Raw genomic sequence first — 24,417 nt, forward strand, 5'->3', positions numbered from 1 at the left:
GCATTTGTGATTGATGTAAGGGAAAATATGTCAAAATGGCCGCTGCTCCCTCCGAAGCAGACAAATTGCGTCAACAAATTGCATTTTTAACAAGTTAGTACATTATATTTATTTACTATTACTGGTTGTAGAGACACTATTGCAAGACAAGCAGGTGCCGTAATACTGCAACGAGTGAATCATGGTCACATTGTGGTGCAGGTGTTCATAATTGATCACAGCCCTCAATGTCATTGTTTAGCGTGATGTCTTGATTAGCTGCGCATTCCGTAGTCAAGAACGCTCATTATTACTGACGCCCTCACATCGGTCGATGTTCAGAGTTACGGAAATATGAGTTGATTTTGTCTTGTGAAACGCAGATCCAATTTAAGTTTGGAATAACTATAAAGACAGCTTGTCTTAGGTCGACTCTTTATTATTGCATGTACACATGATGGAGATACGCCCCGCCCGCCCTTCTCCAACATGTTACAGAAAGACAAGGAACTTATAATGAATTGTTACAGGATAGTTGAAAATGTTGTGAAAAAGCCATAACATGTCTCCATTTTTATCACTGATAATCTGTTCAAAGTGAAAGTGTCAAACCGTTTTACAGTGCGAGTACTGGGACACATTCGATTTTGAACAGGTAGTGGAAAGCAGCAGGGGTGGTTTTAAAACTACAATGCTGTGCAGGTCTTAGCTCAAATGTATGCAAACTGGGACCAGTTTTACAGTTAAAATGTCTTTGGCTTCTTGGTATAATATTACCAAATTAATAAAAGAACTAGGATTACGATTATTCTGTTAGTGAACATTCTGAGTGAAAACATTTGTAACTGTGTTGACGTCAGCATGATCAGTATGTTTTGTTACTGGTAAGGTGTACATAGTTTTCATCTGAAATTGAATTTGAGCTTAAGCATACAAGATCAGGGGCTTTTTTTTGGAGAATTTAAGTAATCTGAAGTGTTCCTATAAAACATGATTAACTTACATCAGAACATATGGGAAATATCACTGTAAGAAATATTAACTGGTAATAATTATTTTTGCTTCTAACAGATCTGATAAATTCTGCTCGGGCTCCAGGACAACCAGCCGTTCATAGCATGAGACATCCATCTCAAACCTCACCGAGCTATGGGCAGGTCAGAGGCCAGATGAGGCCACAATGGAACAACTCTTTCAATATTGGAAGGCCCACATATAATCAGCCAAGATTTCCTACAAGTTTTCCATATGGTGTTTCCAACCGCACACCTGCTGTTGCAGCACCATCTCGTGTGATGATGGGAGCAGGTAATCGTCAGTTCCCACTTGCCAACTCAGCTCCTGTTGTCTCTCACCAGGCCCACAGAGCTGCTGGAACTTCTGTCTTTAACAGACCAACACAAATGAACATTTCCAGGACAGTTTATCAGCCAAACTTAAACCAACCAAGCAATCAAAATATAGCTGTGAGTTCCAATAATATCAGGAGTGTTATAGGATCGCCTATTGTTCGGCAGCAGCAACAACAACAACAACAACAACAACAACAGCAACAACTACTATCACATGCTCGGATGCTTCAGCAGGACGTGTTACAAAGACGAGGAGTTCCACAAGATGCAAAGATTGGTGCTAATTATATGCAGATGTCTCGCCACAATGCAGATATATGTGTTGAGGCATCACAAGCAGCACACACTGGAATGCTACCTGGACATCATGTATCTGCTGCCTCACGAATGCAGTCTTTACAGACGAACACCACCTCGCAGGATGTGCTCACGCCAGATTACCTTAGATCTGCCCTGGTTCCGTCAAGGCCTGGGAATTCTACATCAGCCTCCAGTTCTAATGAAGAACCTAAAATGCAGCAGATGGCAGTATTAATGGAGGAATTACAAAAGACACAAACGAAAATCCAAGCACTGCAAAATCAGCTTCTGAATACCCCTCAGAACACTCAGCCTCCACAGCAGCAGCAGCAGCAGCCTGCTGCTTTCCAGTCTCAGGTTGCCATTCAGTCCATTGCTACTCCTGGGGGGAGTTGCAATGAGGATGCAGTCAGCAATGATGAATCCAGCTTCTGGAATTTCAGCAGTGCATGCCTCCTCTGCGATAGGTCACCCACTGGCCCAGACAAACAAAGTGTGGTCAAGATATGGAGCTGGTCAGCCTGTCCAGTTTGTGAGGAACATGTCAAGCCCACAGGTGGTTGGGAGGCCCATTACTGCAGCACCCGTTTGGAACAAATTCCATGCTGCTCGTCAGGTTTCTCAGCACACAGCAGCTCTGACAGGTTCTGGTATAGTGAAACCTTTACATAGACATATGTCCCCATCAGTCATCAACACCAGGTTTCAGTCGCAGGTGATGGCTAATAACATCCAGCAATCAGTTCAAGCTGCCCAGACTCACAGTGTACAGCAGTCAGGTACGTCTCAAGTGATGATGAGTAAGTACAAGCTGCAGAAAACAGTGCCAGGTATCGGTACTGCACACACTATCGTCAGCAAGTACAAGATAGAAAAGTCAGACATGTATGGTAACAGAAGCATACAGATGAACTACTTCAACAGTAAGTACATGATACAGCCTACTCGATACAGACCCAGCTATGTACCCCGGTACATGTCTCGATATGCCCTCCCACCCACCATGCACAGGTACCCCAGACGCTACATGTGGAGAGGAGTCCCGAGAGTATGGCAGGCCTATCAACAGAGGGCAGCACCGTGGAGTGCACAGGCAGCTTCATCGTACCAGCATGTCGGAGGTAGGTACTTTCAGTGGCATATCTAAACTTCTCACTCTCAGAATAAGAACAGTATCCACATTAGTGAAGTCTGAATGCCCTTTGAATCAGTAAAATAATTCTGTGTCAGTTGATATCAAAAAGTTACTTCAGGGTTGACTTCAGTATGTTTTGCATTTATCAGCTTTAATGGAGGATTAACATAAACAAACAGTGAGCACACTGTGTAGTGGATAAATTTTCTGACTGGTTTTTATGTTGAGATCTCCGTAAGTGCAAAAACATATTGAAGTCAGTTCCTGTTAGTAAATTAATCAGAAATAGTAACTTCACGGATTGCTTATTGCTCACACCCCTGAAGATCCGGTGTAACAGGCCAAACTTTCGACTTTCCCCGGGGAAACTTTAGCCTAGGCCAAATGTTCTCCCCCTAGGCTTAATCTTCCTAGGCCAAACTTTCCCCACCCTCGAATCAACTTTAAAGGCTACTTGTTTCCCATCCTTGTTCTTATATCAAAAGGGGGAGATTCTGGCCTAGCTAGGCTATTTCTTCCACAACCTTGTTTTCTTGTTTCGTCTTGAAAAAGTCAGAAACGAAAAAAAGACATAGCTATTCACGTGAACACATTGATAAGATATTCATGTTGATGTCAAGTTCCATTAACATTATTTACAAGTCATTTCATGTTCATATATAACATGTACATGGTTCCCATTTTGTTTCAATACCCTTCTATAAGGTGAGAGTAAAAACAAAAGCAAGCATAAAAGCAAAGATATTATATCATTACTATTGTTTTATATTATCATTTACATATGTTTATATTTCGATAATTTACTTATCCCCACTTACTCAAAATTGGCTCATGTCAAAATCATTACTATATTCAAAACTTTAACTAAATACCCAGTTTTTACTTGGATGTCCATATCCATTCAAAATTTTGTTCCCTCACTCATGGCTTTAAATATGGCATGCATGTCGGTGACATCAACTTAACAGTTTGGAGCAGATGTGAACATCAACACAACAATAACAACCCAACACAATATCTGTATCAAATGCTGTATCATCTATCAAAGTATCATTCCACTATATTGCCATATTCAAAAGACAAGGTTTGATAAGGGGTATACTTGGCCCATGGATATCTGAATCATATTTCATTCACCCAAAGTGATTATGGATTAGTAAACAAGCCTATGTGAATAATGTTCCATTACATTTATACTTAAATACAACAAATATTAGATAAGAAACAGCATGATAAGAGAGCAAGCAACCTGTGTATATTACATCTTATTTACCCATCAAATGTGCGATTGAATGTTTACATCTTATGGTGGACAGATGAAGAACTAATGCAATGTGTCTTCATAGGAATGGCGGCAGGAGCAGGATGGATTTAGAGATATATGCTGTTCAAACATGTATGCATTCAAATCACTACACCCAAGTCCAAGGCAAAAATGGACTATTTAGCAAAAATGTGTACCAAAATATAAGTCAAACCTACTGTCGGTTTATAAGAGCAAGGGTGGGTTAAGAAGTAGCCTGGCTACGCCAGAATCACCCCCTTTTGAAATAAGAGCAAGGGTGGGGAAGAAGTAGACTAGCTAGGCCAGAATCACCCCTGTTGATATAAGAGCAAGGGTAGGGGAAGAAGTAGCCTAGCTAGGCCAGAATCACCCCTTTTGATATAAGAGCAATAGGGTGGGGAAGAAGTGGCCTAGCTAGGCCAGAATTACCCCTTTTTGATATAAGAACAAGGGTAGGGAAGAAGTAGCCTAGCTAGGCCAGAATCACCCCTTTTGATATAAGAACAAGGGTGGGGAAGAAGTGGCCTAGCTAGGCCAGAATCACCCCCTTTTGATATAAGAGCAAGGGTGGGGAAGAAGTAGCCTAGCTAGGCCAGAATCACCCCTTTTGATATAAGAATTAGGGTGGGGAAGAAGTGGCCTAGTTAGGCCAGAATTACCCCCTTTTGATATAAGAACAAGGGTAGGGAAGAAGTAGCCTAGCTAGGCCAGAATCACCCCTTTTGATATAAGAACAAGGGTGGGGAAGAAGTGGCCTGGTTAGGCCAGAATCACCCCCTTTTGATATAAGAGCATGGGTAGGGAAGAAGTAGCCTAGCTAGGCCAGAATCACCCCTTTGATATAAAAGAACAAGGGTGGGGAAGAAGTAGCCTAGTTAGGCCAGAATCACCCCTTTGATACAACAACAGGGGTGGGAAGAAGTAGCCTAGCTAGATCAGAATCACCTTTTGATGATAGAGCAATGGGTAGGGAAGAAGTAGCCTAGCTAGGCCAGAATCACCCCTTTGATATAAGAACAAGGGTGGGAAAAAGTAGCCTAGCTAGGCCAGAATCACCCCTTTGATATAAACAACAAGGGTGGGGAAGAAGTAGCCTAGCTAGATCAGAATCACCCCCTTTTTGATATAAGAGCATGGGTAGGGAAGAAGTAGCCTAGCTAGGCCAGAATCACCCCTTTTGATATAAGAATTAGGGTGGGGAAGAAGTGGCCTAGTTAGGCCAGAATCACCCCCTTTTGATACAACAACAAGGGTGGGGAAGAAGTAGCCTAGCTAGATCAGAATCACCCCCTTTTGATATAAGAATTAGGGTGGGGAAGAAGTAGCCTAGCTAGATCAGAATCACCTTGATATAAGAACAAGGGTGGGGAAGAAGTAGCCTAGCTAGGCCAGAATCACCCCTTTGACGATAAGAACAAGGGTGGGGAAGAAGTAGCCTAGCTAGGCCAGAATCACCCCCTTTGATATAAGAACAAGGGTGGGAAGAAGTAGCCTAGTTAGATCAGAATCACCCTTTTGATATAAGAGCAAGGGTAGGGAAGAAGTAGCCTAGCTAGGCCAGAATCACCCCTTTTGATATAAGAATTAGGGTGGGGAAGAAGTGGCCTAGCTAGATCAGAATCACCCCCTTTTGATATAAGAACAAGGGTGGGGAAGAAGTAGCCTAGCTAGGCCAGAATCACCCTTTTGATATAAGAACAAGGGTGGGGAAGAAGTAGCCTAGCTAGATCAGAATCACCCTTTTGATATAAGAACAAGGGTGGGGAAGAAGTAGCCTAGCTAGATCAGAATCACCCCCTTTTTGATATAAGAGCAAGGGTAGGGAAGAAGTAGCCTAGCTAGATCAGAATCACCCCCTTTTGATACAACAACAAGCGTGGGGAAGAAGTAGACTAGCTAGATCAGAATCACCCCCTTTTTGATATAAGAACAAGGGTGGGGAAGAAGTAGCCTAGCTAGATCAGAATCACCCCCCTTTTGATATAAGAGCAAGGGTAGGGAAGAAGTAGCCTAGCTAGATCAGAATCACCCCCTTTTTGATATAAGAGCAAGGGTAGGGAAGAAGTAGCCTAGCTAGGCCAGAATCACCCCCTTTTGATACAAGAACAAGGGTGGGGAAGAAGTAGACTAGCTAGGCCAGAATCACCCCCTTTTGATATAAGAGCAAGGGTAGGGAAGAAGTAGCCTAGCTAGGCCAGAATCACCCCTTTTGATATAAGAATTAGGGTGGGGAAGAAGTGGCCTAGTTAGGCCAGAATCACCCCCTTTTGATATAAGAACAAGGGTAGGGAAGAAGTAGCCTAGCTAGGCCAGAATCACCCCCTTTTGATATAAGAACAAGGGTGGGGAAGAAGTGGCCTAGCTAGGCCAGAATCTCACTTTTCATAGAAAACAGAACAAAATATCCTAGTTTAAACAGGGGGAAAACTTTAGTCTAGCCCAAACTTTCCCTGGGGTAAGAATAACCTAGGACAAAACCTCCCCGGGGAAAGTTTGGCCTAGGCCAGATTCTCCCTGGGGAAAGTTTAGACCGGGGAAGAAATGGCCTTCTGCACCGGGTTAGAATTGATCTTCAGCAACCTATGCTTGTTGTAAGAGGCTACCCTCGGGATCAGGTGGTCAGGCTCGCTGACTTGGTCAACACATGTTATTGTATCCCAATTGCGTAGATCAATGCTCATGATGTTGATCACTTGATTGCTGGTCCAGACTCAATTATTTAGAGACCACCACCATATGACTGGAATATTGCTGAGTGCAGCGTTACACAACAAACAAAATACAAAAGTTTATTGCTCATTCCCACTATCTTCGGAGAGCAGAACAAAACAGTCTACGTATGTTTATATGTATAGTAAAATATTATGTAATGAAAATGCTTATAATGAACTTACAGATATGAGGAATTCGGTTTGTTTTGTTCTGGCCATTTGCTGTACTTCTTCAGTCAAAATCCATAATAATGCACTATGGTTGCAACTAACTAAAATTAGTGGTCCCTATGAATTTCTTATACCCAATGTTTACTGTATTCATTTCTGTTTACTTAATTGTAGATATAAACATGATAATCAAGGTTTCACTGTTACATCAAATCATGTTAAACATAGTATCAAACACCCAGTGATTAACAACAATTAAGAGAAAATCTTTGCATGACTATGAAAGTTATACACACTCTTTGAAAATGCTTTGAGTAATAATATACCAAGACACATTGAGCATTTTCATTCGAGTTTATGGTACTTTACTTATCGTGCATATGGTTTGTCTTCAACACGCTGACCTTTGTCACTGCAGGTTACACAGGCAGGTATCCACAATCAACATCTCGGGTCTGGAAAAAGCACCAGTGGTTGTCATGGAAACAGAAATCTCGTTTGACCATGAAAAACCTTTTGCAGAAGAGGTTACATCTTCTGAGGAGATCCAACAAGCATCGTGTGTCTCGGTAAGCTAATCACCATTGTAGACTGGTGATCATGGTGATAGTGAGATTTATCATATGGAGCATGTCAAGGAATGGCATGTTCCTCTCTGCCTGACTTAGTTCACCCCATCTGATGTTAAGTATACTGTAGTATACTTTAGTAGTATTGCAGGTTTTCAGGTGATAGCTCATGATATATGTTATCACTGTTTGGGCTGAACCCATGCTTGTCGTAAAAGGCGACTAACAGGATTGGGTGGTCAGGCTCGCTGACTTGGTTGTCACGTGTCATCGTATCTCAATTGAGAAGATTGATGCTCATGGTGTTGATCACAGGATTGTCTCATCCAGACTTGATTATTTACTGACCACCGCCATATAGCTGGAATATTGCTGAGTTAAACAACAAACAAACAAACTATTTGGGCTGGTTAGTCTTTGCTGTTTTATGATAAGGGTTTGTGTTTTGGACAGCAAAGAAAATGAAGTAGTACTAAATTCTACAATTCCAACTCCTGACATCCTTCCTTTTCAAGACGTTAATATGTCAGTCACTCTAGATAGAAAAGAGTTCACAAGTATCAGAGTTTCTGTTATTGTCCTGAAACTTCTCAGATCCTATAGTGCGTTTGGATCAAAAGCAGACCGATGAATTGCAATTTTACTCGAAAACTAATAAACATATAATACTCAATGAAACGCTGATCATAATCAAAACATCAGACCATCTCTGTGATTTGTGTGCAGAATTTATGTCCTAAAATTAAAAAAGTTGTTTAACAAACTATCATTAAAATATTGGCACAGTTCACTATTTTGCACAAGGGAGGAGTGCAGAGACAGGGACAGCCAGATGTGCGAGAAAGGATGGAGATGGCACAGCACAGGTTAATGAATCATTAACTTTGTCGGCACTTGTGCACATGCTTCTCTAACACCTGGCTGTCCCTTTCTCTGCACTCCTCCCTTGTGCAAAATAGTGAACTGTGTCAATATTTTAATGATAGTTTGTTAAACAACTTTTTAAATTTTTTGACATAAATTCTGCACACAAATCACAGAGTTGGTCTGATGTTTTGATTATGATCAGCGTTTCATTGAGTATTTTATGTTTATTAGTTTTCGAGTTAGATTGCAATTCATCGGTCCGCTTTTGAGCCAAACGGACTATAGTCATATCAACACCTTCTTTCTGATCATGCTATAACTACATTAGCAACCTTATAACATGTGAGTGGGTATGGTGTAACCTAGAAGTTAAAGTGTTTGCTCATCAACATGAAGACCCATGTTAGATTCCCCCCATGCGTGAAGCCAATTTCTGGTATCCCTTGTCACAATTTTGCTGCAAAATTGTTAAAAATGGCGTAAAACCCAACCCACTTTCTCAATAACATGATAATGTCAATTGTCAACTTGTCAAGTGGTGCTTGTTATATGTTTGGTAAATATTAAAAGATCTCTCTTCTCCAGACTGAAATTTGATCGGCGTCAAAAAGCCACTGTGGGAAGACTTGCCATTAAAGATAGCCCAAGGCTGGCCATTGAAGACAGCCCAAGGCTGGCCATTGAAGACAGCCCCAGGCCGAGGTCCTCCAGACATGTCCTCATCAATGGCATACTATACAAGTCCTCCAGTACCACTCTGACCAAAGCAGTACCCCCACAGAAGGCACCAGCAGCAGGGGTGGGAACAAGAGCCCAACCCCTCACTGGCAAGACGAGATCAGTTGTTGTCAAACGTGAGTATGTGTTTTGAGATTGACAGTAGTGGCATGGTAGTAGAGGGTCACCATGGGACTCATGTATTATGAAGAGAAGATTCGTGCACCTGGATTGCATAGGTAAAGAGTCTCTGTGCATGCCAGGAACCTGTTCTGGGTTCGAATCCCGGTTTACCCATCATAGGTTCATGTTTCTTGGTCTGTCTGCACCATACCCATGGCAATGTGTTTCACCAAAGTGATAAACATATGAGTTCTTCATCATATCTGACTTTCCTCCAATTTCAAGCTGAAACACCATGATATGACTGGAATATTGCTCAAAGGAGCATTAAACACAACTCACTCATTTAAGAGACATGTAAGGTGGGGAGGTATTTCCAAACATGTCTACCATGTCTACAGTAACATTTTCAAAGTAGTGTGGTAAATACAAATACCTTATCTCTATGGACTTGATTTATATGCCACTGAGAATGTACACACTGAAGGTCAGTTGTTTTTACTGAGTGAGTGAGTTTAGTTTTACGCCACTTCTAGCAATATTCCAGCAATATCACGGCGGGGCCCCCATAAATGGGTTCACACATTGTACCCATGTGGGGAATCGAACCTTGGTCTTCGGCTTGACGAGTTAACGCTTTATCCACTAGACTACCCTACCACCCCCCTGTCATTATTGTGTGACGAGCAGGTCCTGTATATTCTGGTACACTCTGCTACAGAGCTGAATGCAGCTGCCATGAAGACCATCTCGGTGAGAGGAGTCAAGTTCCGTATGGATTCCTCAGGACGCAGTCTCCAGCGTATTGACCAGAGTGAGTACCTTTGCCTTCACTCAACACCCTTGATTATTCGTCTGAATGGGCTGTTAATGTATTTTTGTATATATGGTTTCTTGTTTTATCTTAAACTCTTTGAATCTGATGAAACTGTTGTGTTGCTCATGTTGACATAAACATGAAAGGTTCATTGGCCTCAGTGGGTAGTAATCAGATGAACAGGATCTAATGCTAATGGTTATTAGCTAGTCATAATGAACATGATCCTTGTTCTGAATGGACATGTTCAAGTCCAGGCCCCGATTTCTCGAAACAAACTTAAGTTTTTACTCAAATTTCAAACTGAGTTTGACAATTTGAAACAGCTGAAGTTTTAACTCAACTGCATTTTTAAATAAAAAAAGCCTAAACAACTTAAGTAATCTATCCACCAAACTCAAATTGTCTACTATGTTTGAGTTTAATATCAATTTCAGTTTATTCTAGGAAATGCATTTTCTCACATTTGAGTAAAAACTCTAACTTAAGTCAAAACTCAGACTTAAGTTTGTTTCGAGAAATCGGGGCCTGGTCTGGTAAACTGAATGAGCATGGACTAGCCCATTTGAATATGATATAGCCAAGACGAATACCATTGTTCCTCGCGAAGATGAATTAAACAAGATGAACTGGAACTAACCCTGATGAACAGATAGCCCAGATGACAGAAACTAGCCCAGCTCTGAACAACAGAAAAGCCCTTAACAGAAACTTACTCTGATGAAAAAAGCTAGCTCTGAACAACAGAAACTAGCTGATGACAGAAACTTACTCTGATAAAAAAAGCTAGCTCTGAACAACAGAAACTAGCCCAGATGACAGAAACTTACTCTGATAAAAAAAGCTAGCTCTGAACAACAGAAACTTGCCCAGATGACAGAAACTTACTCTGATAAAAAAAGTTAGCTCTGAACAACAGAAACTAGCGCTGATGAACAAGAACTACTTCTGATGACAAGAGAGAGCTCTGATGAACAGGAACCAGCCCTGATGAACATAAATTGCTGTTCATGAGAGATGACTAAATTGGATCAGATGGTAAGGTTTGGTAACAGCATGGGATCTTGTTAAATATTTGAGAGTCATTATGTCACCCATGATTTGAAATCAAGGCAGGAAATACTGCTATCTGAGAAAACCAACCAAACTCTCAAGCCCATGTATCCCTTACAGCCCAGTCTCCGACCAAGTCTGTAGGTAGGAAGCAGCACAGAGCAGAGATCAAGCGTGTGGACATCGGCGGTGTTACATTCATACAGACGAAACCGGGGACACTCGTACGATCTACGACTGTCCGAACCAGAGCTGTTGCTAGGTAATGTGGTCTTGGGAAATGCTTGAATGCTTCAGTACTGAACATATGTTACTATGGATACATGTGGTGTGTATCATTATTCCTGAAAATGATAATTTGATTATTACCAGTATGTGGGGAGCAAGGGAAGTGCCATGAACATTCAGGTCATTTCAGACTGGTAGTTCACATAACATAAACTGTCATACTGCTATAGTTAAACTGACAGGCAAACTTTAGTCATAAGGAAAAATCTGGTGTTGTTTAACTTCTTTTCTGTAGTATATGTCATATTAGTTGGTTTCAGGATGTTTGAGAGAAACAGCTTTTTGTAATTTTTTAAATTAGCTCACTTGTCATGTCTACCCTTGGGGAGATTTGTTTGTCATAATGCCCAGGTACAGGTTTGAGCTTTCAGTGCTTATCTGTGTGTTACTGTTTGTACTTTAGTCGTGTGAAGAGTCGAGTCATCATAGCTGCGACAAACAGCCTGCATAAGGACAACACCAAGTCTGTGAATGGCTACTGCGTCTTCTACAACAAGTTTGGTCGGTGCAGGCTGGGTACAAGATGTCCTTACAAGCATGATCCAAACAAAGTTGCTGTCTGTACACGGTAAGAGTGACACAACATGTCAACTAATATGATTATGAAAGATCCATGACGATATCTTGAACCAAATTTCGCTGATACAATTAAGTGAAATATTTGTATAAATTTGTCCTGAAACAATTATTTGTAGTAGATATTGCCTTTGCTGCAGCCATTGACATGCATATGACCAATTAAAAATCAATTAATTATAATTTGTTTTAGTTTGGGATAGACTGTTTACAGATTTTGAGTTGTGGTTATGATAAACAGAAATGATATTATCTTGCCTCACACATAAATGTCGTTTTCTGATTGGCTAAGCGTTCTTCTATTATTTTCAGTGTACCCCGCTTACAAGCGAGTCACATTTTCTATTTATTACCCACGTGATCAACGTATGGGTAGTTGCATACTAATCTTGTACGTCACACGAGTGTCGTAACGACTTGACCTGAGATTCTAACGATTTGATTGGATAACCGATGACCTCTCCATTAGGTCACGTTGTGACGGAACTACTTTTTCATTCATATCAAACATGTGAATTCATTCATTCTACAACTTATAAGCATTGTGGGAATGTAAACATTGCAAACGTTGCCGTATTGCTGTTTAATTGTGAGTCCTGAGACATTATATGCGTCGAAAAACATAAACGCAAAGTTTCAAACAGTTGCCACCGCCGTGTGAAGCAACTGCAAACTAAGAAACGGGGTGCTACGGAGTAGTTTAATGTTACAGTGTGACGTCATGCAAAAAGTGTACTACAGAACAACATTCTACCGCAACCTCTTTATGAAACTGGTTTCAGTTTGAAACCATAAAAATAACAAAAATGTGCTATTTTGTCAATTTAAAGCATGTAAGTCGTGGGTAATAAATAAAATACCACACTCGGTCTCATAACATACGAAATATACTAAACAAGTGTCGTCTTGTCATCTGGTACTCCATACTATGATCCTATACCCGTGCTTCAAACAGTTCAAAATTACCATTGAGGTGTTCGGTAAGATAAATACGTTGTTCACTGGTCCCTCGGGACCCATGGGTTGATGTACCCTCGATGTCTGTTTATGTTCCCTGAGCCCGACGACCAGTGAACAACATATAATATATAATCCTCAAAACCATGCAGTCGCACAGGGAAATGCTTATTTCAAAGTTTGTATATTAAATTACCAGTTGTAGATGCCACTTATCCCAGATATTCCTAGTTGCCTCTTGGCAAACACTCTCCCTCTTCCACCATGAAGAAAATATCACCGGCACCTCCATTTAACATAATAAATTACTCGTCTCAGTGGCCTTGTAATCTGATGTTTCTTTAAATTAAGAAGAACATTGTGTTGTACCCATGTTTGTTGTAAGAGGTAACTAATGGGATCTAGTGGCCAGGCTCGGTGACTTGGTTGACACATCATCGTATCCCAATTGTGTAGATCGATGCTCATGCTGTTGATCACTGGATTCACTTAATTGTGTGACTAGTTGTGTGTTTTGTTTACAAAAGATTGATTACAGGGAATGAAACAATTAATGACTTTTGTGAATTTGAACTTGCTATTATATAGATCGTGAGAGAGAGAGAGAGAGAGAGAGAGAGAGACACACACACACACACACACACACACACACACCAGTAAGTTAAAAGAAATTTATAGGGTTCATAACTTTATCTTTAGTTTTTCTCTAATGTTACCTACCATGAGGAATTTCCTTATGCTGTCCATACTATACTGGATTATCTGGTCCAGACTCAAGTACTTACAGACCACTGCCACGTGGCTGGAATATTGCTGAGAGTGACGTTAAAACAAAAACAAAAAACAAAATATCTTTACACAGGGACCAAGTGTAGTGGTGTTTAGGTAATGGAGGCTGCCTGTGTTATATCATGTAATGATAAAGTAAGCTACAGCATGAGTGACTGTTGCAGGTTTTTGAGGGGAACATGCAAGGTGGACTCCTGTCCCTTCTCACACAAAGTGGCGCGGGATAAGATGCCAGTGTGCTCCTACTTCTTACGTGGCTTGTGTAACCGTGACGACTGCCCTTACCTGCATGTCAAGGTCAGCAAGGATGCAGAGGTGTGCCAGGACTTTGTTCGAGGGTTCTGTCCACGTGGAGAGCAGGTGAGATTTGCCAGGATTGGATTCTTAGTAATGTGTCAGAGTATCTATCTCCAAATGTATTTACACATATTTAATTAAACAAGCATCCCATTGCATGCTTATTACCATCACAGCCCTGCAGAAGTCTATACTCATCCTATATTCAACGTTAGGTCTTGAAGTATGAGACACATGTGAAGATCCAGGTTAGAATTGGTATTCTGTAACCCATGCTTGTTGTAAGAGGCTACTGGGGCGGTGGGGTAGTCTAGTGGTTAAAGCGTTGGCGTCACGCCGAAGACCCGGTTCAAATCCCCACATGGGTACAATGAGTGAAGCCCATTTCTGGTGTCCCCCGCCGTGATATTGCTGGAATATTGCTAAAAGCGGCGTAAAACCAAACTCAGTCAGTCAGCTGTAAGAGGCAACTAACGGGATCAGGTGGTCAGGCTCGCTGACTTGGTTGACACATGTTATCGTATCCCAATTGCGTAGATCGATGCTCGTGATGTTGGTCACTGGATTGTCTGGTCCAGATTTGATTATTTACAGACTGACACCATATAACTAGAGTATTGCTGAGTGCAGTGTTAAACAACAAACAAACAAGTCATTGATTCAAAATGGTCAAGTGGTTTGTACTTTTGTAGGGTGGTGGGGTAGCCTAGTGGTACAAGTGTTTGCTCATCACACTAAAGGTGCGGGATCGATTCCCCACATGGGTACAATGTGCGAAGCCTATTTTCTGGTGTCCCTCGCCGTGAATATTGCTGGAATATTGCTAATAACGGCATAAAACCATACTCACTCACTCACTCACTGACTGGTTGGTGGGTGGGTGAATGTTAGTTACTTTGTTGCATGGTCGATTGTGTTGGTAGCTCGTCCCTTACGAAAAGAGAAAAACATCTATCCAATCGTTTAGAATACAATGACTAATATGACAGATATAATGGTTTCCAATTCAGTGTTTGGGAATTATATACATATAACCATAAGCCATACTTTTGACAGTGATACAAAACTGTGTGTAAACATCAGGTATAAGTAATAAGATTGCATGATTTGACAACTTTGTGCCTGTTCTAGTGTTCAAAGAAGCACACCCTGAGATGTCCAACATTTGCTGAATCAGGGTCGTGTCCACGAGGCAAGAAGTGCCCCATGCTGCATAAGAGAAGCGCCAAGAGACTACAGACGAACAGGTAACATAGCCCCACATGGTTAAGGAAGCCGTTGACAGTCTGAGGATGCGAGTGTATTTTTCCCTGTGGTTATGATATGTAAGGCTTGTGTTCCCTGAATTTGTTCAGCCTACCAGGGAAGGCAGTATCTGACTCATTGAGCGACATTGCTGTAATATTGACATGTCACCTAGTGGCTTACTGATTGATCATCAATTATTTATAGGCCATGGTTGGTAGAGCTGAAATATTGGTGTTTGAATCGTTCTTCAGCAGCCCATGCTGGTCGTTAGAGATGACCAACGGGGATTTGGTCACCAGATCTGCTCCTTGTTCAGTTACGTAGGTCAATGTGATGTCAAGCTCTGGATTGTCTGATCAAGACTTGATTGTTTACAGACCTCTGTCACATAGCTGGAATAATGCTAAATGGAGTGTTTATCAACAGTCAAGGTGGGGACAGATTTTCTCAGAAACCGTTACAGATCGGGGAAACGAAATTTTTATATGTGTTTGCAGGACATGAATGCCTTGATAGAGTTCAGAAACAGAAACCGTGTTACAATTTGTTACAGAGCTATGTCCGTTGTCAGGACATGAATGTCGTGGTGGAGTTAAAAAAACAGGAACCAAATAGGAACAGAACACTGTAGCAGGGGATATTGATGACCATGTCTTCTTGTTTTTTTCTATTTTTTTATGTGACAATGTTTAAAATATTTTGTCACATGAAGATTTTGCAGGACAGTGTTTCTTGGTCTGTGATCAGGTTATCCGCTGTTGGCTGGTACAGAATTGTTGTATGGATGTTAGTGATGGTTATCGCTCATAATACGCAGATTGATAATTGGAGCTCAGTAAACAATCAATAATCGATTGTAATCGTGAACCCCACCACAAAACGCATGTTCACAATAACGGTACACAATCGTAACATTGTGCGATTAATACCATGATCAATGTTGTTTACATTGCAGTTTTACGAGTCAGGAAACTGCTTCAATTGTTAAAGTCCTGATTTAACAAACATAACAATGGATAAACATACCTTATAAAGTTTATATTAATGTTTCATGTTTTATGAATATCGATTAGTCTCGCAAGCTCATCAATAATCGCTGCTACAAGTGCGATTGATCATTTGACTGATTATTCAATCAGTTGCTCCAGAACTAATGGATAACATGCTATTTTCAGACCAAATGGTTCAGCAAAGAGTGATGAACAGAGACAATCTGAGGATGTGACAGCTGCCTCGGACCAAACAGCAGCTTCAACGGCTGCTGATACAGCTGCCAGAGAGACAGTAAAGACAGATGGAAGCACAAACAGTGATGAAGGCTCTAGTCAAAAGACATCTGTTGATGCCTCAACCATGGCATGTGATGATTTGCTGGAATTAACCTCAACTGCTAGTACGTTGACGGATTCCCAATCTGGACCCAGTGCTGCACCTGTGGTGGAAGATAGGTCAGATTCTGCAGACAGGTCTGAAATTGATTCTGTGAATGTTTCCAAACACAGCAATCTTGATGGTGAGTGTACACCTTCCTCTGCATCAGTCAGTACTGATGGAAAGGCAAATGTTGCTGGATCAGAAGAGAAGACTGTGACAACACCGACAGAGGTTGCGAGCAGCGACGCGAGCGTCGGGTGACTGTGGTGCAAATGCAAGTGTTCAAGCAAATGACAGTAAGACCACTGCAGAAGCTTGTGTTCAGACCACATCAGACATGTGTGTTCAGACAAATGATCCAGACTCCCCTTCTCCAGAGAAGTTACCCTCGTTCATATCCCTGGCAGATATCAGTGTGAATGAGGAGAACCCTGGGAGCAAGTCGGATGGAGGCCAGGCCGGTACAGGTGAGTTATCACGTGACTGTGGATCGTGTTACATCTCCACATACAGCCTTAACACTTTGAATCTTGCAGATACTGGAAAGGGGCAGATATTCTTGTGAGTGTGTGAGTGAGTGAGTTTGGTTTGACGCTGCTCTCAGCAATATTCCAGCAATATCATGGGGGTTCCCACACATTGTACCATGTGGGGAATCGAACCCGGGTCTTTGGCGTGATGAGCGAACACTTTAACCACTAAGCTACCCCACCGCGCCAGCAGGTATTCTAAATAGCAAAAGCTCATGACCTAGCTGAAGATCAAATGAGATCCGCTGTGCAGATGCCAAATATTCCTGTTGACACACTTATATTTCAAGCGGTTCACCTGGACTTAAGGCCTATCCAGAGCTGCCTCCTCTACCATACATGCAGGGGTAGCCAGGGGTAGCCAGGGGTACTCCAAACCCAAACCATCATTCTTTCTGCGGTTACTCTGTTTTTATTCATGTTTTTGGATACACAAACCCATCATCAACATGTTTTCAACTATGGATCTAATGATAAGATGTTATTAGTTATGTTACTTCAATAATCAAATTACCAAGGAACCTTTTCCTCAAAATTCTTTTCCATGTGTTTCAGATTAGATCTCTGCACATCCGCCTCGCTTGTGATGATTATTGACTGTACTTAACCAAGGACTGTCATTCTAGCACTTTATGGAGGCAGTAGCAAGAAAGTGCATGATAGACAACTTCTTTATATACATTTGAGTCAAATATCTGTGCAGATTCTAGATCTGTGATGAAGCATGAGCCCTTGAGCCACATTTTGCTGCCGACGCTTATGAAGCATGCATGGACCAAGTATGTGTATTAGAATGTTGGTGAAGTTGTCATCCATGCTGTTTCTTGTTACATGCAGGATTTGTAATGAGAAACTCCTGTTACAAGACAGTGTGAGTGTGTATTATATTATGTAAATTACTGATTATTTGTACCACTTTGTATTGACATTGCTGAACATGGTCCAAGTTTGTTAAATGATTGGATGGGTTAACTACCTTGTATATTCAGTGTTAAAGGACAATGTAGACATATTTCCTATTGTAATGTAAAAAAAGATGTATTGGGATGATGTGTTGTACATATGTGGCTTGTTGTTTGTGATGCTTACTGATGTAACCAATCTGGGGGAAACACCTGGATGAAAATTTAACCTTTGCTTTTCCTCTGTCTGAAATCTTTCACTTAGGGCAGACCAATTTTATTTCTTGTTTTACGGATCCGCCTGTCGTATTTTTTCAAGAATAAGAAAAAAAATATAAATTAATTTTCCCTGCTCAAAAAATAAAATCCTAATGTTTTTATGTGCCTAAAATGTAAACTTACAAGATATTTCTTTTTAGATTGTTCCCCCCAACCCCCATATACACTTCATAAACTGCCGAAAGTAAAATACTTTGAGTATTTAGAAGGAATATTACTTTGACTGGTGATTTTATTTTTATTTTTTTCCCCTCCTGCCTTTAGGTTTTCTGACAACAAAAATTCCGTAAAACAAGAAATAAAATTGGTCTGGCCTTACTTGTGAGCTTTGTTTCCCTCAGCTGAACATATATTTGTGTTGATGTGTTGTGGCTTAAGTTGAATCAGTTGTGTCTCATGCCGTCGATGTTCAGTTTACATCTGAATGACTAAGATAATAATCTGCCTTTACTCTGATAGATGTTTTCAGTCTAAAAACTGTCCCTGTCTTCTTATTAGCCAAGTTGAAATAGAAATAAAATAATTGTTAGGTAACACTTGTACAGAGTGGTTAAAAAAGCTATAGAATGTCTTTTGAGATATTGGGTTGAAGGTCACATAACTTGCTTGGCAGAGTAATGTCCCTTAGCTGTGTGAGGATCTGCTGTGTGTTATTTTCATACTGGATGCTCTTTGATTTGTATTCTTGGCCTCTCAGCACGATACTTTGCCTTGTGAGTTGAACTAAAGTTGTCAATGTCTACACTTTGTGTCACTCTAGGTTTTCCTATCATGTTATACCCATGAAGATCCAGGTTAGAATTGGTCTTCAGCATCCCATGCTTGTTGTAAAAGGCAACTAACGGGATTGGGTGGTCAGGCTTGCTGATTTGGTTGACACATGTCATCATATCCTAATCACATAGATCGCGGCTCATGCTGTTGATCACTGGAATGTCTGGTCCAGAATTGATTATCTACAGACTGTCGCCAGTTAGATGGAAAATATTGCTGAGTGTGGCGTTAAACAACAGATAAACAAGCAAACAAATCTATCATGTTATACAGATAGAACAGAAATACTGTTCAGGGGAAAGTTAATCCCAGCTCCTTTACCATAGCCACATGTGCACTGTGTGAAGCCCATTTCTGGTGTCCCCCCGCCGTGATATTGCTGGAATATTGCAAAACGTGGCGTAAAACTGAACTCTCTCACTCCTTTACCATACAATCTTAATTTGTCTTGAATAACTTTAAAATTGTTTATGTTGTGTTTATCACTTCCTTATTTATATTTGTTTTGTTTATATTTATTTTACATGTTTAAACATCAATGTTCAAGGGGTTTGTGTCGTGAAGCAATCGTAACTCTACGACTATTGTAACTGGCACATCTCAACTCGGACTTACGACAGTCACATCTGTACGATTGCTTTGTGCAACAGTCCTTGCCTGTTAATAATACTGACTGTATTTTCATGAGATGAGGGGCGGTGGGGTAGCCTAGTGGTTAAAGCGTTCGTTCATCACACCGTAAGCCCGGGTTTGATTCCCCACATGGGTACAATGTGTGAAGCCCATTTCTGGTGTCCTCTGCCATGATATTGCTGGAATATTGCTAAAATCGGCGTAAAACCCAACTCACTCACTCATGAGATGATTTTCGGAAGCAGATTGAAGAGTCAGAATGTATATCTGAATTAACGTTGTGAAGAATTTAGGTTTGATGTTTTCAGTTTCAAATGTGGAGAGCTGAATCTAATTATTAGTCCTGTGTTCAGACAGCCTCTGCACAAATGATCAAGGTCTGGATGTTTTCTTGTGTGTCAGTGACGTGACTGTCAAATCTTTTCTGGCTCCAGCTCTTTTGATTACTAGAAATTCCGAAGCAGGTTTTTTGTTGTGGTCCCTTTATTAGCATGTGTGTAAAATATTGCTGACAACAGAATAGATGTTTATCATCCAAAACTGTGTTTCACAGGAGATATTGCTTGTGTGAGGTCAAACGATATCTCCTAGGATTTTGTACAATGCCCTGACAATGCTAGGGCATCATGAACTTGATGACATTACAATACTATGACATCGCTGCACTGCAAGTCTAATGGTAGTACCGTGTTCAGAAATGTACATTTTGCATTGAAAACTAATGAAGAGTGATTTTTGATGATAAATAGAATCTCACCCTTGTGTCTTCTGATATCAAATATATCAACACTCGTTGATAAAAGTGAAAACATACTCGGCAAGACTCAGATACTTGTAACTTTATCAACTCGTGTTGATATAATGGATATCAGTAGACACTTGTGTGAGATTCTCTATATATCGCTGTCGCTGATGTTACTATTTGGTACCTGGAGTGTTATGTGGCTTGCATGTACTATACATTGGGTATAAAATCTCCCCCTTTTCTTCGAGCTGTTTTGGTTTCACTGGCAATGTGAAGAGTCCGTCACTGACATCACATGTATCTTTTGTTGTCGAAACTTTGTATGTTCTACTGATGTTCTTGAGTTTGGATCACAGATGGTGGATATAAATTGGCCTTGATTTTGAAAGTTTCTACAGATGTCAAATTGTAGGTGGTGTCTTATTATAGATGGTGATGTTTGTTAGTTTTGCTGTTATTAATCTATACATGTTTGTTGAGTTAGTGTCAGAATTTCTGGTGTCATTTCTAATTGATTTCAAAATCTCTAAGATTGATCGTTTTGTATTATAGAAATGTCAGGTCATCCACAGGCTCAGCTTTTTGTTTGCTGACAAATGTGCTTTTCCAGCCATGCTGACATCTGTATCTTGGCAATGTTGCCAGTATCATTCACACTGTCAATACTGGCAGTATCATACATGTCAATACTGGCAGTATCCTGGGATGGTGGAGTAGCCTAGTGGTTAAAGTGGTTGCTCGTCACGCAGAAGACCCGGGTTTGATTCCCACATGGGTACAATGTGTGACATCTGTATCTTGGCAATGTTGCCAGTATCATTCACACTGTCAATACTGGCAGTATCATACACGTCAATACTGGCAGTATCCTGGGATGGTGGAGTAGCCTAGTGGTTAAAGTGGTTGCTCGTCACGCAGAAGACCCGGGTTTGATTCCCACATGGGTACAATGTGTGGAGCCCATTTCTAGTGTCTCCCCGCCTTGATATTGCTCGAATATTGCTGGAATATTGCTAAGACGGCTTAAAACCCAACTCATTTACCCCCACTCACAGGCAGTATCATACACTTTATCAATACTGGCAGTATCATACGCATGTTGACAATTGCAGTATCACATGTATTGTCAATACTTGCAGTGTTAAACTTATTGTCAATATTTGCAGTATCAAACTTATTGTCAATACTTGCAGTATTCTACACGTCAATACAGGCAGTATCATACGACTTATCAACACTTGCAGTATCATACGAATAATCACATTTGCAGTATCACATGTATTGTCAATACTTGCAGTATCAAACTTATTGTCAATACTTGCAGCGTCATATTTGCAATACTTCATGGGTTTTTATGCACTGTGTTCTTCCATCACTTGTAGTAAATAGTGCCAAGTGTTCATGGATGTCGAAGGACCATATTGTATACAAACCCATGGAGAATTGACAGTATCATTCATCATTATAGCATGTTCAAGAAAATCCAAATTACATTCTTACTTCTCAACATTTTGTAATGTATAAATGTAAAAATAAAATTTTGGGATTGATTTGAGGTTCAGTTTCAAAGAGAAACCTCAAAATGAAAGTTAAAGCAAAAGTGAAAATTGAATGTATAACAAAAAAACTTCCTTCAAAGACAGCATGAGAATCATCTGTAACCCACGAATCAATACTGGTCGGGGTTGTGTAACTCCCAGAGTATACAACACACCTATTCATAATAAACCTGTCAATGACTGTACGATCCTACTGTTTGTTATTATCATGACTATCATGCTCTGTGCTGGGGACTGGATTAGAAAGGTTCCCGAGGAGTCTGTTGCTCTTCACCTGTGGGGAGCTGGATTGGCATGTACCCAGTAGTATATTGGTTGTCACCTTTGGTAAATGGGGTTGGTACGTATCCATTACTCCATTGCTCATCACCAGTGGGGACCTAGCTAGGTCCCCAACACTAATTTCCTAGCCACCTTTTATAGACTTCGGGAAGGACATATCCCCAACACTCAATTGCTAGCCACTTTGGTGGGATTTGGGTAATCACTCAATTGCTAGCCACCTTTTGGGGATTTGGGTAAGGACAGATCCCTAAAACTCTGTTGCTTATCACTCCGTGGGAACCTGGGTAGGGACAGGTCCCTGACGCTCTGCTGCTTGCCACCCCGTAGGGTCTTGGGTAAGGATAGATTCCTGACGCTCTGCTGCTTGGCACGCTGTGGGAACCTGGGTAGGGACAGGTCCCTGACGCTCTGTTGTTTGCCACCCCGAAGGGTCTTGGGTAAGGATAAATTCCTGACACTCTGCTGCTTGGCACTCCGTGGGAACCTGGGTAGGGACAGGTCCCTGACGCTCTGCTGCTTGCCACCCCGTAGGGTCTTGGGTAAGGATAGATTCCTGACGCTCTGCTGCTTGGCACGCTGTGGGAACCTGGGTAGGGACAGGTCCCTGACGCTCTGTTGTTTGCCACCCCGAAGGGTCTTGGGTAAGGATAAATTCCTGACACTCTGCTGCTTGGCACTCCGTGGGAACCTGGGTAGGGACAGGTCCCTGACGCTCTGTTGCTTGCCACCCCGAAGGGTCTTGGGTAAGGATAGATGCCCCACACCCTACCACGACCAAGTGTGGGACGTTCTGTCACCTGTTTGTCTGGCCCTGATGTATTATTTACAGGTCACTGTAATATACCTGGAATATCGCTGAGCGTGTGGTAGAACAACAAGCATCTGGGCAAACATAAACATGTGTACAGAGACCAGCCAGTGACACATGTGACCTGTCCCAAGGGGCGTGGTAGGGGGACAGTCATTTAAGGTCCAGACAGTCTGCTGTTCAGAGTTGCATCCTTTCGGAATGCGAGAAACCTTTGATCGTGAGTCATGGATTGCCCAGATTATGTATCTTGGTATGTCAGCATCATACCTCAGCTTAAGGATTTCACCTAAGCAGAAAACGACAGATAACCCTCACTTCCTGCTTTTCTCCCATAGTCAGCTGAAATGCTGTGATATAACTGTAATACTGTTTGAAGCAGTGTTAAACCCGACTGTCTTTATGATACAGATTTGGGCGGTGGGGTAGTCTAGTGGTTAAAGCGTTCGGCTCGTCACGCCGAAGACCCGGGTTCGAATCCCCACATGGGTACAATGAGTGAAGCCCATTTCTGGTGTCCCCCGCCGTGATATTGCTGGAATAATGCTAAAAGCGGCGTACAACCAAACTCAGTCAGTCAGTATGAAACAGATTTGTTTAAGATGTGCCATGTGTACAAAGTAAAGACAAGGTAATAGTAATAACAACGATGATAATAATGTACATGTTTATGATACACCAATACACACCCAAATGCATGTTCAAGCACAACCTTATCATTGTTATATGATTGTTTTACACTATATTTTCGCTCTCAGCTCGCTCCAGCTTTAAGGGGCTAGCAGGTTAATGGTCACCCCTCATCCTACTAGCCGTGAAGATTCGGGAGAATTGATCTTCAGTAACCCATGCTTGTCGAAAGAGGCGACTAACGGGATTGGGTGGTCATCGTATCCAAATAGATTGATGTTCATGCTGTTGATCACTAAATTGTCTGGTCCAGACTCGATTATTTACAGACCGCTGCCATATAGCTGGAATATCGCTGAGTGCGGCGTAAAACTAAACTCACTCACTCACTAATCCCACTGGGTACCCATTTACAACTAGCACATGAAAGATGTCATATGATATTCATAGTATACTCCATGCGAACAACCATGTTGTAAAGAGGCAGTTGATGTCATACAAGTAGCCAAATATGATATGTTGGTTAAATGCACTTGACCTGCAGTCATAAATCTGAGTCACATGCTTTTCTTCACAGGTTATAAATGACGTTATTCCCCTTCAGAGAAATAAATGAGGTTATTGAATTAAGTTATTTCCCTCCATTGCCCTTCAGACCGGCTTC

General features: G+C 41.3%; 1 protein-coding gene across 1 annotated transcript; it reads left to right on the forward strand.

Moving 5' to 3' along the window:
* Nucleotides 1–19,192, forward strand: LOC124278351. The gene is made up of 11 exons (XM_046714072.1): nucleotides 1–93; nucleotides 1,051–2,752; nucleotides 7,352–7,502; nucleotides 8,955–9,223; nucleotides 9,931–10,023; nucleotides 11,200–11,341; nucleotides 11,771–11,935; nucleotides 13,854–14,049; nucleotides 15,118–15,233; nucleotides 16,410–17,075; nucleotides 17,694–19,192. Exons 2-10 carry the CDS (start codon nucleotides 2,029–2,031, stop codon nucleotides 16,867–16,869), a joined length of 2,316 nt encoding a protein of 771 aa, XP_046570028.1. The 5' UTR covers nucleotides 1–93; nucleotides 1,051–2,028; the 3' UTR covers nucleotides 16,870–17,075; nucleotides 17,694–19,192.
* The last annotated feature ends 5,225 nt before the right edge of the window (nucleotides 19,193–24,417 follow it).

The sequence above is a fragment of the Haliotis rubra genome, unplaced genomic scaffold, assembly GCF_003918875.1.
Source record: "Haliotis rubra isolate DU_JTF1 unplaced genomic scaffold, ASM391887v1 Scf235, whole genome shotgun sequence".
Lineage (NCBI taxonomy): Eukaryota > Metazoa > Mollusca > Gastropoda > Lepetellida > Haliotidae > Haliotis > Haliotis rubra.